The sequence below is a fragment of the Schistocerca cancellata genome, chromosome 1 (assembly GCF_023864275.1).
Source record: "Schistocerca cancellata isolate TAMUIC-IGC-003103 chromosome 1, iqSchCanc2.1, whole genome shotgun sequence".
NCBI classification, from domain to species: Eukaryota; Metazoa; Arthropoda; class Insecta; order Orthoptera; family Acrididae; genus Schistocerca; species Schistocerca cancellata.
In genome coordinates, this window is record NC_064626.1 from 364,750,209 (window position 1) to 364,767,193 (window position 16,985).

General features: G+C 41.3%; 1 protein-coding gene across 3 annotated transcripts in view; it reads right to left on the bottom strand.

The window, feature by feature from the left end:
- Nucleotides 1–16,985, bottom strand: part of LOC126174682 (spermatogenesis-associated protein 6) — a 195,176-nt gene that overhangs the window by 33,437 nt on the left and 144,754 nt on the right. For all 3 annotated transcript variants that reach the window (XM_049921055.1, XM_049921054.1, XM_049921053.1), the window contains exons 6-7: nt 16,437–16,564; nt 16,106–16,186 (exon numbers count right to left, since the gene is read on the bottom strand). In XM_049921055.1, the coding sequence (XP_049777012.1) occupies nt 16,106–16,186; nt 16,437–16,564 (209 nt within the window). The remainder of the gene's footprint in view (nt 1–16,105; nt 16,187–16,436; nt 16,565–16,985) is intronic.

Genomic DNA, 16,985 nt, shown 5'->3' on the forward strand with positions numbered 1-16,985 from the left:
AAAAATCTAGCACCAGTAATAGAAAATCTAAGTAAAAGAAAATCATATAGTGTTCTAATGTGTGGTGACTATAATATAGATTTTTCTCTCAGAAAACTCTAGCCATCTAAGCATTAAACATTTTATGAACAGCTACAACCTAGACCTAATGGTTAACACTCCAACCAGGATAACAAATCACAGTACCACTTGTCTGGATCAAGTAGCAAGCAATATAAATTGTACTGTATCCTCCATCAAACTAGGATTTTCAGACCACAATGCATTAATTATGCAGGTCTGGTTGCAAAATGTCACAAACACAATAAAATCACTGTACAAAGGAGAAACTTCAATAAAACCCACATGCATACTTTCCTCTTGGATATACAAAAAAGAAAACTGGCTAAATGTATATGAGGCTCAAACAGTTGACAGCAAATATGAAGCATTCTTGGATATTTTCTGTTATTATTTTAATTGCCACTTTCCCTTACAAACAAAATGTATCACCAAAGATAGAAAACTCTCCAGCTGGATCGCCCCAGGAATCATTAGATCATCACAAAGAAAAAGAGAACTTTTTTACATGAGCAATTCCAAACTAGGCAGTAGTGAAGCATTTAAGTAATACTTTACTCTATATAATAGAATATTAAAGAACGTAGTAAATGCAGCCAAAAAGCTACAGAATGATAACTACCTCAAATAGTCATCAAATAAGAGCAAAAGCATGTGGCAACTTATTAATATGAATACTAATACAGGAAAACAGCTACAAAGTGATATTAGCTTAAAAACAAATGGAAAATTAGTCTCCAGTGGGAAAGAAACAGCAGAGGAATTCAATAACTACTTTACAGAAACAGTAGAAAACCTTGCGAACCATCTTAAAAATAGCTGTCCCCTTACAACTAGAACCAAACTTATGCTCTGAGACTCTATTTTTAAGGCCTACATCTGAAATTGAAATAGAAAAGACACTTCATAGCAAAATTAAAAAAAAATCATCTGCTGGACAAGATCAAATCCCATGCTTCCTCCTTCATAATTGCAGTAACTTTATCAGTAAACCCCTAGCTCACATAATAAACTTCTCATTCCTGAATGGTACATTTCCTGGTATGCTCAAAATTGCAAAAATTATACCTGTCCACAAAAAAGGAAGCAAAGAGGATCCCAGTAATTATCGACCCATTGCACTGCTTTCAACTTTTAGTAAAGTATTTGAATATATAATGGCCACCAGAATCATGTCCTTTCTAGACAAAGAAAACATCCTGTCACCTGCTCAGTTCAGCTTCCAAAGTAAGAAAGCTACAACAGATGCAATACAAGAATTTCTAGATCATGCACTGGAGCTTGTGGACAAAAAACTCCCAGCCATAGGTATCTTCCTAGATCTAACAAAGGCATTCGACATGGTTAATCATAGTATACTTCTGCAAAAGATGCATTCCTATGGAATAAGAGGAAATGCCTATGACTGGTTTAAAAGCTATCTGGAAGATCGACAGCAGTATGTCGAATTAAATGAACCTAATTTCTCAGGTACAGCTAGCACTGTACATTCTTCCATACATACCATAAAGCAAGGCGTTCCCCAAGGCTTCGTCCTGGGCCCTTTGCTGTTCTTACTTTACATAAATGACCTTCCTCACAGCCTACCAAACACAAAAACCCTTTTATTTGCTGATGACACCTCTATACTCATATCTGCACCCAAACAAATTCTCCAATCTAATATACATAGAACCACAGATCAAATAAGTCGATGGCTTCAAAGTAACAGGCTGCTGATTAATGCAAAAAAGACAATTGGAATAACCTTTCACACTGCCCAAAACAGAAATCCATTACTACCAACTATATCACTGGAAAAAAATAATGTTAAACTTGAAAATGAAATAAAATTTTTGGGGGTCACTATTACTGATATGCTCACATGGAAAAGGCACATTGACGTTACCAGCACAAAACTTAGTAAAGTATGCTTCATGATTAGATCAATAAGGAACGTCACTAACACAAGTACCCTAACCACAATGTACCATGCACTCTTTCACTCTGTACTTAACTACAGAATCATCTTCTGGGGCCAAAATTCTGAATCAATTAAGATATTCAAACTGCAAAAGAAGATAGTCTGAACAATTAAAAGTGTTCAAAATTTCTCCAGACGTGTTCAAGTTGACAATGTTAGCACCCCTTAGCGGTGTATGGTAACAGAATTGAAAGTCTTTTGATATAATGACAAACGGTTAAGAAGAAAAAGAAACAGGTGATTTTTATGCGTGATGGAGCTCCAGATGGGTTGGAGTTCGAAGTATTTTATGTGAATCAACTACGTTCAAAAAACAAAGAGACACTAGTAAACCATTATTTTAAGAAACTAAATATTTTGCCCCTCCCATGCCAATACATACTAGAATTATTATTCTTTACCAAAAAAAGTATCAACAAAATTAGCAAAAATATGGACTACCACGATTATGACACAAGATCAAAAACCTCTCTAAGAATGCTTCCCCACTCAACAAAACTGTACAGTGATGGTGTCAAGTGCATGGGAATAAAATTATATAATCATCTTCCAACTTCTATACAAGAAATCCAAGAAATAAATAAATTCAAACAGACGGTGAAATCTCTTTTAATAAAAGACTGCTTTTATACCATACAGGAATATTTGGAATCAAAATTGTCTTAGTGCATGATAATGTATCAAAGCTGAATGTTGTTAAGTCAGTTTTGTCACATCATGTAACAATTCTCTGTAAAGCTGTAACTTTAAGTAACATAATTTTGTAGGTAATGTAAAATAATCTTTCTTCTGTAGTCTTGCTTACTATTTTAGACTCCTGTAAACTGTATATTTGTATTGACTTATCCCATATCAGTTGTACAAGCCATTGTACTGATTTGATCTACGGGACAAATAATAAATAAATAAATAAATAAATAAATAAATAAAAGTGTATTGTTGTTTAATTATGACCCAGGTTTCGACATAACATGACATTTTCAAGTGAGTGACTTAATATCATTAACATATATTGCAGGACATCAAGCTCAATTGGCCATAATTAAAATTAATATTATTAACTTTCACTTTAAGTACTTCCTTAATTCAAAAAGTAGATGCACAGGGCAGCAAAAAACGTGTAGCAGCATTAGGTTATGATATGTGCACCTCAAAGTTTTGCGCATAACCCAGACAAGATACAAATAAATCAGAGTATTCATTAAATAGCCAAAATATATCAATAGAATACTACTTGAGTTTATATTAAGCGAATCTTGTATTTGAAAACAAAAGCTGGTAAAGATGTCCACACCAAACATGTTAGTTGCTACTGAAGAAAAAATATTTTGAAAAATATTGTTGGTCTATATACATGTCTGAAGGTAATGTTGACTATTACTTGAACTTTTAAAGCAATAAGCTGATTACTGTATGTTACTACAAGATGTTCAGTTCACCAACAGTGGCAACTGATATGCCAGTATGTTTTGGCATTAATTGGAGATACAGAAGCTCTGTTATCCACTTGAAACTTCGTTTCTATATTGCTGATGACCAGTTATGATCAGTGTAAGTGGATTTTTGCTGTCAGTTGATGTCACTGGCCTGATGATGTGCAGTGGGATGCCAGGAGCAGACAACAAACTTTGTTCTATGAGAGGTCTTAATTTATGAACCAACTCAGAAATATGACTAATAGAAGACAACATCAAAGCAGATTGAACTATAGAATCAAAAGTGTTACTAGCCTCATAAAACTGCAGAAATTGTTTGGAGATATGTATTTCAAGTTTTCTTCAAACTGCCAGAATCTAATGTGCAGATAAAACTGGCATGATACAGTGGTGTCAATGCTGCTGGCTTGGATATTGTCCTGCTCTGCCACTAACTTCAGCAGAGTATTCTGCTGTTTCTACGGTATGCCCAATTATTTATCAATCGACTGTTGTTGTTGCTGTTGTAGTTGATGTTGCAACATGAATGCTATTGCTACAAGAGAGTCGATTTCAAGCTCAAGGTGCACGCTTAACATGTAAGGGAGTTTCTCACCATCATTTAAGGGTTTGAGTTTCTCACTACCACTTAAGTGTCTTAGAATGACTCTAAACTAAGGCTTATCACTGCTGTTAACCAAACAATGCTTGGAAACCAAAACTGATGTCAAGATAATAGTACAAAACACAGCAGAGAGTGAACATCATGACTACAAGTAAAGTGATCCTGAATCGGTTGGTTGGTTGGTTGGTTGGTTTGATGTTTAAAGGTCACATGGTCATGACCATGTAGTTTGTCCTTTGTTCCATCGAACTAAGTCCATGAGATAAAACGGAGAACATACAGAACACACCACACGAGTTCGAGATGGACAAAAAAACACAAAGCTGAACATACTAGAGACAACAGACGACAAGAAAAGCACAGACATACAAGAAACTGGCAGAAGAGCTTAAAACAGTAGAGCAGATGTCCTGGGCTGGCTGATCATGAGGATAAAAAAGGATGAGCCAGCCACTCTGCAATACATTAAAATCTCTAACCTGAAAGTACTAGGGTAGAAAGTACAGGGAGACAAAGGACAGGAACTAAAACTTAAACTGAAGAATAAAAACCAGCGTCATGTAGAAAATTTAAAACCAAGTTAGCCGTGGAGGCAGAGGACCACAGAGTCCCTACAGAAGCCTGCAGAGAAGACTTCCACTCATTTGTGCTCTCCTTGATGGTGCGGAGTTTATTGGGCATAACCAAGCTGCGCCATTCAGCATCCCAAATCCCGAGAACTTTGCAGTGAAACACCGATCGGAGGTCAGGTTCGGGTATTCCAATCTCCAGAAGCAGCTTACAAGTGGCCTGTTTGGCCAGTCTGTCTATGAGCTCATTTCCCAGGATTCCGACATGCCCTGGGGTCTAGACAAAGACTACTGATCGACCATATCGTTCGAGGGCATGAACCGACTCCTGGATAGAAGCTACCAGAGGATGGCGTGGGTAGCATTGATCAATGGCCTGTAAACCACTCAACTAATCACTGCGTACCATGCAGGACTCACCAGGGCAGGTACGAATATGCGCAAGGGCACAAGAGATGGCCACCAGCTCGGCAGTGAAGACACTGCAGCCATCCGGCAAGGAGCGCTGTTCGATATGGGCCAAGTGAGCATAGGCAAAGCCTATGCGACCATCAACCAGCGAGCTGTCGGTATAGATGACTTCAGAACCATGGGATTCGTCAAGGAGTGATAAGAAGTGACTGCAGAGTGCCTCAGGAGGAACACAGTCCTTATGAAAACGTGATAAGTCCAGCTGTAGTTTTGGCTGAGGCATACACCACGGGGGCATATGTGTATGGAGCCGCACAATACGATAGAAAGGAGAGGACTCAAGTTTCAATGGTAGGGAATGGACACATACAGCGACAACAGTAGGGAACGGACACATACAGCGATTGCCATCCCTGACTGAGGCTGCCATTCCGGGAGATGAACCACAGTGCTCGGGAACAAAAGACAGTAATTCAGATGCTGAGGAGAGCTATGGACGTGCGCCGCAAAGTGAGCGAGCAGTTGGAGGCGCCTGATGTTTAATGGAGGGACTCCAGCCTCCACTAGTAGACTGGCCACTGGACTCGTTCGAAAAGCACCAGTTGCTAGATGCACCCCACAGTGGTGCACAGGATCAAGCAGCTTCAATGCTGAGGGCACTGACGAACCATATACACTCCCATAGTCGAGTCACAACTGAACTAGGGCTTTGTAGAGCCGCAGCAATGTAGAGCGATCTGCCCCCCCCCCCCCCCCCCCCTCCCAAGTTGTTTTGCTCAGGCAGCGTAGGGCGTTAAGATGGCGCCAGCACTTTCGCTTAAGCTGATGAATGTGGGGGAGCCATGTTAGTCGGGTGTTGAAAACCAGTCCTAAAAAGCAATATGTTTCGACTACCTGTAGGAGATGGCCATCAAGAAAAAGGGCAGGGTCATGGTGGACTGTCTGTCGCCAAAAGAAGTGCAAAATGCAGGTCTTGTCAGCAGAGAAGTGAAATCCGTGATCGAGAGCCCATGACTGCGTTTTATGAATGGCTCCCTGTAGTCAGCGTTCAGCAACACCAATGGTTGAGGAACTGAAATAAAGGCAGAAATCGTCAGCGTATAAGAAGGGCAACACTGACAGCCCTACAGCTGCTGCTAGGCCATTTATAGCCACTAAAAACAGTGGAACGCTCAATTCAGATCCTTGTGGGACCCCATTCTCTTGGATATGGGAGGAGCTAAAGGAGCCTCCTACTTCAATACGGAAGGTACAGAGGGAGAGAAAGTTCTGTATAAAAATCGGGAGCGAGCCACGGAGGCCCCACTCATGCAGCGTGGCAAGGATGTGATGTCACCATGTCGTATCGTATGCTTTCTGCATGTCAAAAAAGATGGCGACCAGGTGTGACGGCGGGCAAAGACCATACAAGATGGCAGACTCCAGGCACACCTTGATTATCGGTGGCAGAGCGGCCCTTATGGAACCCACCCTGAGACAGAGCCAGAAGCCCCCGAGACCCAAGAAGCCAACTCAACTGCTTGCTCACCATGTGTTCGAGCAACTTCCAGAGAACGTTGGTGAGGCTAATGGGGCAGTAGCTGTCCACCTCCAGTGGGTTCTTACGAGGTTTCAAAACGGGGATTATGATGTTTTCAGGCCATTGCGACAGGAACTCACCCTCAACCCAGATACGGTTGTAAAGGTCTAGGGGGCGTCGCTGGCAGTTCACTGAGAGATGTTTGAGCATCTGACAGTGAATGCGATCTAGCCTGGGAGCCATATCAGGGCAAGCGGCTAGGGCACTTTGGAATTCCCACTCACTGAACGGAACATTGTATGATTCAGGGTGGCGCAACTGAAATGAAAGGCTCCGATGTTCCAACTGCTCTTTCAGGGAGTGGAAGGCCAGTGGGTAATTTGCAGAAGCTGAACTCTGAGCAAAAAGCTCTGCTGATTGGTTTGCAATTATGATGGAGTCAGTACAGACTGCTCCATTCAGTGAAAGCGCACGTACACTGACGGGGGTCCGACAGCCATAGAGGTGTCTAATCTTGTCCCAAACCTGCAATGGAGAGGTACAGAGGCCAATGGTGGAGACAAATCTCTCCCAGCACTCTTTCTTGCAATGGCGAATGAGGCGGCAGGCTCATGCATGCATCCAATTAAAGGCAATGAGGTGTTCCAATGAGGGATGCCACTTGTGACGCTGGAGTACCTGCCTGCTATCTCTAATCGCCTCAGCGATCTCAGGCGACCACCTCGGCACAGTCCTCTGCTGAGGTGACCCAGGAGAACAGGGAATTACTATTTAAAAGAGAAAGATTGAGCTGTGCCAATACTTGCTCAAGGATGCTGCCTTGGCCCGTTGCCACTGATCCACCCCACAGAGGGTTATGGGCATTAAAGTCACCCAGTAACATAAAAGGTGGCAGCAATTGGACTATCAGTGCAACCAGGACATGCTGCAGGACATTACCATCCGGTGGAAGATAGAGACTGCAGACTGTAACAGCCTGAGGTGTCCACATCCGAACAGTAATAGCCTCTAAAGGCGTTTCTAGAGGGACAGACTCGCTGTAAAGGGAGTGAAGGACGCAGATGCAGATGCCACCAGATACCCTCTCATAAGCTGCCTGATTCCTATAATAACCCCGATAGCCACGGAAGGCACGGGTTCGCATCGCCGGAAACCAAGTTTCTTGAAGAGCAATGCAGAGGAAAGGGTGAAGGCGGAGAAGTTGTCGGAGCTCAGCAAGATGGTGGGAAAAACCACTGCAGTTCCACTGGAGGATGACACTGTCCATGGCCGAGAAAGGCGTGAAGGGACTGGGGAGGCAGATAACGCCGCTGGGTCACCTGCTGCCACCGATTGAGTACCTGTGCAAGTGTTATCCAATGTGTCTTAGGGACCAGCAAGATCTAGGTCCTCAGCAGACGCCAGAATCTCCACCTCATCCTCAGACACAGAGCTTGAAGGTTGCGGTGGGGTGGGTGCCACTGCAAATTTCTTGGTCTTAGAAGTCTTCTTCTTTGACTTCTCTCGCTACTCCTTGTGTTTCATTGGCTGGGAGGACTTCACCGATTCAGTCTCCGGGACGGAGGAGGATCGCGAAGCCCTACGACCAGCTGATTGCGGCCACTTATGCCACTGTCAGGCGTCATTCCTCCCACTTGTGGAAACCTGGGAAGGGAGGGACCCAAGAGACCCCTTGCAAGCGTGAGGAGCCGAAGAAGTTGGACGCTTCTCCAGCTTAGAAGCGGGGACAGATGTCCTCGATGGGTGAGGGGGTGTTGCTCCCGAGCTAGGAGGCGCAGGAGCAACGGGGTGGGTAGTGCCCCCCATGGGCAAGGGGGCATGTGGAGTTGTACAGCTCGGCGATCCGACTGGAATTCACTGAACTGATGGGGTGAGCAGGGTTGTTGCGGCGGCATATGAGGACGTCATGTGCACAGGATGGAGTCGTTCACATTTCCTCTTAGCCTCAGTATAGGTCAGTCAGTCAGTTTAGGGTCTTTTATTCATGATTTTCTGCTCTTTCTGTAAGATCCTGCAGTTTGGAGAGCAAGGTGAATGATGCTCTCTGCAGCTGACACAGATGGGAGGCGGGGCACAAGGAGTATTGGGATGTGATGGGCCGTCCGCAATCTCGATGTGTGAGGCTGAAAGTACAGCGGGAAGACATATGGCCGAACTTCCAGCACTTAAAGCACCGCATCGGGGGAGGGATATAGGGATTGACATCACAGCAGTGAACCATCACCTTGACCTTCTCCGGTAATGTATCACCCTCGAAGGCCAAGATGAAGGCACCGGTAGCAATCTGATTATCCTTCGGACCCTGATGAACGTGCCGGATGAAATGAACACCTCAACGCTCTATATTGGTGTGCAGCTCGTCATCATACTGCAAAAGAAGGTCCCTATGGAAAATAATACACTGGACCATATTTAAACTCTTATGGGGTGTGATGGTAACAGAAACATCCCCCAACTTGTCACAAGCAAGTAACCTTCGTGACTGGGCAAAGGATGTTGTTTTTATCAATACTGACCCAGAGCGCATTTTGGACAAGCCCTTCACCTCCCCAAACTTGTCCTCTAAATGTTCTATGAAGAACTGAGGCTTCGTTGACGTGGAGACTCCCCATCAGCTCTTGTACAAACTAGGAACCGGGGTGAACAAGTGGCACTGCCGTCCTGAGCCTTAAGCTCCTCCCACGGTGTGGCCAGGGAGGGGAATGTTTTGGAATCGTATTTCTGAGTGTTGAATTGAGCCCGAGAATGCTTAGAGACTGCTGGCGGCTGGCCACCAGCGAGAGATGATGTACCACGCTTCATTGCAGGTCATCCGCCCTGTTGCCACCCACTCCGACCAAGGGCCCTCCCCATGGGCACCACCCAGCCTCAGCAAGGGCCACCTGGCAGGATGGCCATTGCTGGGAGTCCCAATGCCCCAGGGAGATAGGCATCTACTCCTTGGCATATATGGGGAGTTAATGGCACAGGCATCAGCAGAGCGATCCCTGTGTTGTCAGGGGGCTACAACCAACAGGGTACATGGTGGCCCCACCACAACGGACTGACTGCCGTGCTGGATATTAGGTGTAAGGAAGTCCATGGTCGTCATCTCTACAAAAAGCAACACTGCACAGTGCATAGTGGAAATCGCACCCAAGAATGTATCCTCACCCAGGAGATGGAGAATAAGTGGGACAGCAATGCGATGATGAGAAAGCTGGCTAAAGGTCTCAATGCACGATGGACCCAAGGCACCATGTAAGGTGCCCTCCCCCAATTGGCTCGCTCTTTGGAATAATTTGGAAATATGGAGGTCAAACCCAAGAAGGGACCATCACATATAGGCCGAAATGTATGAGACTCCTTTTAGTCGCCTCTTACGACAGGAAGGAATACCTTGGGCCTATTCTAACCTCCGAACTCGTAGGGAGGATCCTGAATCAGTACAGACAAATGAAGGGCAGAATATTCTTACACAACAACACACATTCCAACAGAGCTCCGAAATCAAAGTACAGGTCCAAAAACAAGGTAGTACCAGCAATGAAGAGTTACTGTAACTATGTCTTCAAAACCAAACTACGAAAGGTGCACCCACCTCTGTGTCAGGTATTTATTCCCATTAGATGTGAAATGCACTCCATGACCTCTATGCTTGCAGCTGCTGTAGGTTGAACTATGAACCATATCAATAATTTCATCTCCACTCTTTTGAGTACATCTATGTGTCACTGGAGTGGTGCAATATTAGAATAATACTTAACAGTTCAAAATAAAATTAAAGTAATCTCGTGAGGTATAGCATATATTGCATCACGCCTACGTTAAGTAACAGACAGTAGCAGGCAGACAGCTTCATACATGATTCATGTCTCGCATGATAAATCCAGTAGTTAGCTGCAAGTAGTTTTGGCTGTGGCCGAGAGGTGTCAGCATCTTACAGACTATGAAACTATCAGGTATATTAAACTATATATTTGGGAAATGAAACTGTATTGATTGATTACTACAACTCCCATTAAATAGTGCTAATTTTTTTAATCATTAGTGTGAAGTATGGTGTGAATGTGAAGTACTAAATAAATGAATATTGTTATGTCTATTAACTGAGTATACAGGGCTATTACAAATGATTGAAGCGATTTCATAAATTCACTGTAGCTCCATTCATTGACATATGGTCACGACACACTACAGATACATAGAAAAACTCATAAAGTTTTGTTCGGCTGAAGCCACACTTCAGGTTTCTGCCACCAGAGCGCTCGAGAGCGCAGTGAGACAAAATGGCGACAGGAGCCGAGAAAGCGTATGTCGTGCTTGAAATGCACTCTCATCAATCAGTCATAACAGTGCAACGACACTTCAGGACGAAGCTCAACAAAGATCCACCAACTGCTAACTCCATTCGGTGATGGTATGCGCAGTTTAAAGCTTCTGGATGCCCCTGTAAGGGGAAATCAGCGGGTCGGCCTGCAGTGAGCGAAGAAACAGTTGAACGCGTGCGGGCAAGTTTCACGCATAGCCCGCGGAAGTCGACGAATAAAGCAAGCAGGGAGCTAAACGTACCACAGGATGGTGCTCCACCGCACTTCCATCATGATGTTCGGCATTTCTCAAACAGGAGACTGGAAAACCGATGGATCGGTCGTGGTGGAGATCATGATCAGCAATTCATGTAATGGCCTCCACGCTCTCCCGACTTAACCCCATGCGATTTCTTTCTGTAGGGTTATGTGAAAGATTCAGTGTTTAAACCTCCTCTACCAAGAAACGTGCCAGAACTGCGAGCTCGCATCAACGATGCTTTCAAACTCATTGATGGGAACATGCTGCACCGAGTGTGGGAGGAACTTTATTATCGGCTTGATGTCTGCCGAATCACTAAAGGGGCACATATCGAACATTTGTGAATGCCTAAAAAAACTTTTTGAGTTTTTGTATGTGTGTGCAAAGCATTGTGAAATTATCTCAAATAATAAAGTTATTGTAGAGCTGTGAAATTGCTTCAATCATTTGTAATAACCCTGTACATTAGAGTGAGAACTGTATATTGAGAGAGGGTATCAGACGCAGGGGAAATTGTAAAGAGCGGGGAGCTATTTTGGTATTTGTGGAGTTTGTAAATTTGTTCTTTTGATAAACTGTTCATAAAAGTTATTAAGCTGTGATTGGTCAAAAGTAAAAGACACAGGATTGTGTGATTTAATATCAATACTGGATTGGTTATGACATATATCAGCCAATCAGAGGACAGCACATTCACACATATTTTGTGGGCTAAGATAAGTGCTTTTTGAAGACTAAGTTCAGTTCAGATCTCAGCCATGTTCATGTTTGGACAAGGATGTAGGAAGCTCCAAATAGATCTGAAAATTTTATGGAATAATGGTTAAAACTTGACCATGAAGTCCCACAAAGTAGACATGAATGTGTGAAAATGATAAATACATGTAATTCCAATTTTAATGTATCAACTATGACTTTTGAATAACCAAACTCCACATGTCATGTTATACAAGATACAATCATAAACTGAACCTTTGTAGTGGTAGAATTTTGTAACATTTGAGCAAGTATTCTGTCACACACAATCCATTTGTTAATCCTTTTGGTAATGGGTTTGGCTAGTTACAGTAAGCTGGCTATTATGATTGACTTTGATTGCTTTATTACTTTATTACTACTTTACTACTATATCTTCGTTGTTTACCAGCCATGGCTGGACAGACTGCGTCACAAATACAATGTTTATCAACTAACATTTATACAACACCATATACAAAATTTATATTACAAATAAAAGAAAATATTTATGCAGTGCACAAAAACACATAGAACATAGAGGGAATGAAATATAACTAAACAGGAAAGTAAAACTTCATAGCAGCAAATGAAAATACCATAAAGCAAAATGTTTACAAGTCCATGTAGAACACACACACAGTTTCATTTTGGCAAAATATGTACTTTAAGTAAAACATAAAATTAAATGTGCAGTTAACATAAAAAGAAGATTAAATTTAGGCAAAATTATATATAAAACATAACAATATTTATTATTTTGTCCATTCACTACAACCACTGTTGAAAAACTCTTCCAAGGAATATAGTGGATGTTGTTTAAAGTCCTGAGCAATTTTTTTCCGAAATAATTCACGTGGCAGGGATTTTACTTCTGGAGGCAGTTGATTGTACATTTTTAGGGCAACTGTTGGAAAGCTGTCTTGTGTACTTTATAGATGACACCTTGGCACTTCAATGTTCCTCTTACAGCGAGTGTCATGATTATGTATTTCTTGTCGTATGCTAAAATTTCTTTGATTTTCTTTTATATAAATGAGGCAGAAAAACACATACTGGCTAAAAACAGTCATTATGCCTAGCCTGGTGAAAATAGGCTTACAGTGGTCCAGTCTTTTGCTAGAGGATATGAACCTGATGGCTTTTTTTTTTGTAATAGCAACACATCTTTGCTGCCTGAGGAGTGTCCCCACAACAACAGTCCATAGCTAATGTGGCTGTGGAAGAGTGCATGGTAGACTATTGTGAGAAACTGGTCAGATACTACCCTCTTCAGCTTCCTCAGGAGGTATATCACACGAGAAAGTTTGGTGCATACATATGCAGTGTGATCATTCATGGAGAGTTTGCTGTCAATCTTGAAGCCCAGTAGTCTGACAGTCTCCATGTTTTCTTGGTCTTCAATGTTGGTTAGACTGCATATGAAATGTTGGGTTTTTTCTTCATTGATCTTCATTTTGTTTATTACAAACCATTCTTTTATTTCTTCAAACATAAAATTTGATGCACCAAGAGCTTCTGCAGCTGCATGTCCTTTGGCAATAAGGGTAGAGTCATCTGCAAACTGCAACATTTGACTATTACAGCTCATATAATTGACATATATGAGGAATAGGAGAGGTCCTAAGACTGAACCTTGGGGCACTCCATGTTCCAATTGGTGTTCAAGAGAAGTTGCTCCATGCACTGATACTACCTGCTTTCGGTTTTCCAAATAAGTTTGGAGTGTTGATAAAACAACACCTCCTACACCATAGCATCTTAACTTGGCTATTAGTGTTGTGTGTGAGATGCAGTCAAAGGCTTTGCTGAGGTCACAGAGTGTCAGTGCCACACTCTCTCTCTCTTCAAAACTCTATCGAATTGTTTTTAATAAGTCCAGTGTGGCTATCACTGTTGATCTCCCTTTGCGAAATCCATGCTGTGTGTTTTGGAATAACTTGTTTTCCTCAAAGTAATTCAGAACCTGGCGGTGCATCACAGACTCAGTAACTTTGGCTGGTACTGGTACCACTGAGATTGGTCTGAAGCTGGACACCTAACATGGATCCCCCATCTTATATATTGGTACTGTGCGCGCCAGTTTAAGGAAGTCTGGGAAGACACCAGAAGATAGAGATTTGTTTATTGCTATGGCTAGTGGCTGAGCTAATTCTGCAATAATTTTCTTTAGCAGTGTGCAGGACATTCCATAGATGTCTACACTTTCTGAGTGTTTGTAGGAGTTCACAATTTTTATCATGTCTTCAGGGTGTACTTCCTTCCAGTTTTGAATACTGCAACTGTCTGCATTTCTTATATTTGCAGTCAGATCTAGGTCAGAGTGTGGAATTTCACTCACTGTCTTTTCCACTATTCTGACAAAATATTCATTGAAGTCATCAGGGCTACATGAATTTAAGCAGGTGGTAGTCTTCTTTCTGTTCTCATTTACAAGATTCCAGGCAGCTTTACAAGGATTTCGGGCCTCTTTAATGTATGTATCATTATATTTCTTTTTTGCTTCCTCTACTGCCTTCCTATACGCTTTTTTGGCTTTGCGGTGATGTAATTCTTTAGCTGGAATGTCTAAAGCTGATTTCATTTGGTCCTTGCACATTGTTACAATACACTTCAATTTATTGAGCTCGGCGGTGTACCATTGTTTCACATTGATAACTTTCTGCCTGCCTTGTGATTTGTCCACAGGATTCTTCACTGGTCTTACCGGAAACATGTCATCAAATATTGCTTTTAAGGTTTGGAACAGACATAAGAAGGAATCACTGCCTACTAACTCTGAAATTTTCTGCTGCCAGTTTACACAAGATAGAGCTGCTTTGAGATCATTTAGTCTCTCTTCTTTAACAAATCTTCTTTTGAATGTGTAGTTTGAATGCCATGTGCTTATCTGTGATTTGATCCTCATACTGGTTTCCATTACTAGTGCACAGTGATCTGGCACCTATGGCATTCAATTACTGAGTTTATAATCCCAGATGTTGAGGTTGGTGATTATGGTGTCCGGACATGCACCACCTCTTGTTGGGAGCTTATTTGCAATAAACAACCCATAACTGGTAATTAATCTCATAAAGACCCTCTCTCTGGCATCTCCATCACCTATGTGTATGTTAAAATCTCCACACAGTGCGATTTTTTACTTTAGGCGTGTTAGGTAACACAAACAGTTCTCCATATGTCCAATAAAATTCTCAAAGTCAACATCTGGTGAATGGTACACAGAAACAACAACTAAATCAATATTTGTTAATAACAGTGCAGCTAATTCAAGATCAAAATCCACAAAAAACTGCTTAAATCAATTTCCTTGATGCTATGATCTCTGTTGGCATTGTATTAAACAAGTACCAATATATACAACTTTTCACTCACAAGCTACCATTCAGTCAGTGAGTCAGTTAATGTGATACTGAAAACATTTGTTGCACCCAATGCTGCTGGTTCTACTACATCTTTTCCAATAGAGGAACAGTAATAATTTTCAACAGGGAAGGCATGCAGATCAGAATGCAAAAGTGAGTGGAACTGCCTTCTACAGGACGAAACACAAATCACTATGCCGTTGCACTCACTCACTGGCCACAATTTCTACAAATTGTTTGTTTATCTTGATTCAATGACTGAAAATTCCTATCAGCAGCATGGCAAGTAGCAGATCTCATTGAAGAGCTGCCCGACACATAATTGTACATTGAAAAACTATTTACTTTCAAAAATACCACTGTATGCATGTAAGTATGGAGCTACTAATACGTGTAAATTTCAGCTCTGTAACATAATTGACATAGTAGGAGCTTCTTTCAAAGTAACTGGCCTGTTGTTAAAATTCTAGGTTACATTCAGCTGACATCAAATCAAATCGTACTAAAATACACAGTGATAATTCAATGTCAATACAGTGCAGATGATAAGTTTACAATAGTACTTATCTTCTGTTAATTTATGTGTTCACTTGTTTCACATTCCTGAAGGTTCTCATTCCTCCTTAGATTCATGAAACATGATGAATGAATCAACAAATTTGCTGTATTGGTATATCAATAAAGCAGAACACAGACACAAGAGGAAAACAGAACTGCAAAATATTTAAGCGACTCTCACATAGTGTATAAAAATTTTATCATAGTCTCACAAGAATTTTGAACTTATCTTTGGGCAAGCACAAATTCCTAAATTTTAAACTAAAGGTATTTATGCAGTATCTGGCAACCAGCAAATCCATTAAAAGTTTTCATCCATGGTAGCTGAACTTACCTATTTCAATTCTTGCACTCTTCTGATTTGTGAATGTAGTATTCCTCCGCAATGGGGATTTACCACCACTGGATGATGAACCTGGTTACATAAAAGGTAGTCAATTTTTTTTAATTTTAAATCACTGAGGATTTCCAAGTGCATTAAAAGAAAGAGAAATCAGAGTGCCACATATTTTAACATACTTTCAAGCTTTTGGACTGTATGTAGTAAATAAAATATGTATTCTGGCAATAAACAACAATCCTTAATCTTACACTAAGGATGTCTTTGTGCAATTTATGCAATACCACTGCATTAAAACAGTGCATCATATGTAATTAAGAGTTACCTGTTCCAGTTTTTCTATTCTTTCTGGTCTTGTTAATTGCACTGCTGTGTCTTATTGGTGATTCATCAGACCAGGATGAGACAGAAGTCCACTGCCCTAATGGTGTTTCCTTCAAAAAGTCTTTTTTCCTGCACATAATTGAACAAAAGATCAAAACTGATGCTGTTATCTGAACTTCTCCAACTAGTGTTTAACTGAGATGTCTTTCCCAATCATTACATACAATCTAATTTTGAAAATTTAGACTACTTAAATGCAAATTAGTGAGAAAAGTTGAATTAGGGTTTAAATATTTGATCATTATTTAAGGACCCTGTTTACAGTAATTGCAAGGTGTGATCTACAGAAACCACAGAAAATTTACACGAGTGTTTAAAACAAATAATAAGAATGGAAAAGGAGTAGAACTGGAAATAGAAAGAAAACATGGATGTCCAGAGAATGAAAGATGAGGAAACCTAAAAAGAAGACAAGGCAGCCTATATGTATGTGAGGAGAGGGGAAAGTGAGATAAAGAATGTAGAATGGGTATGCTTAAATAAATGGGAT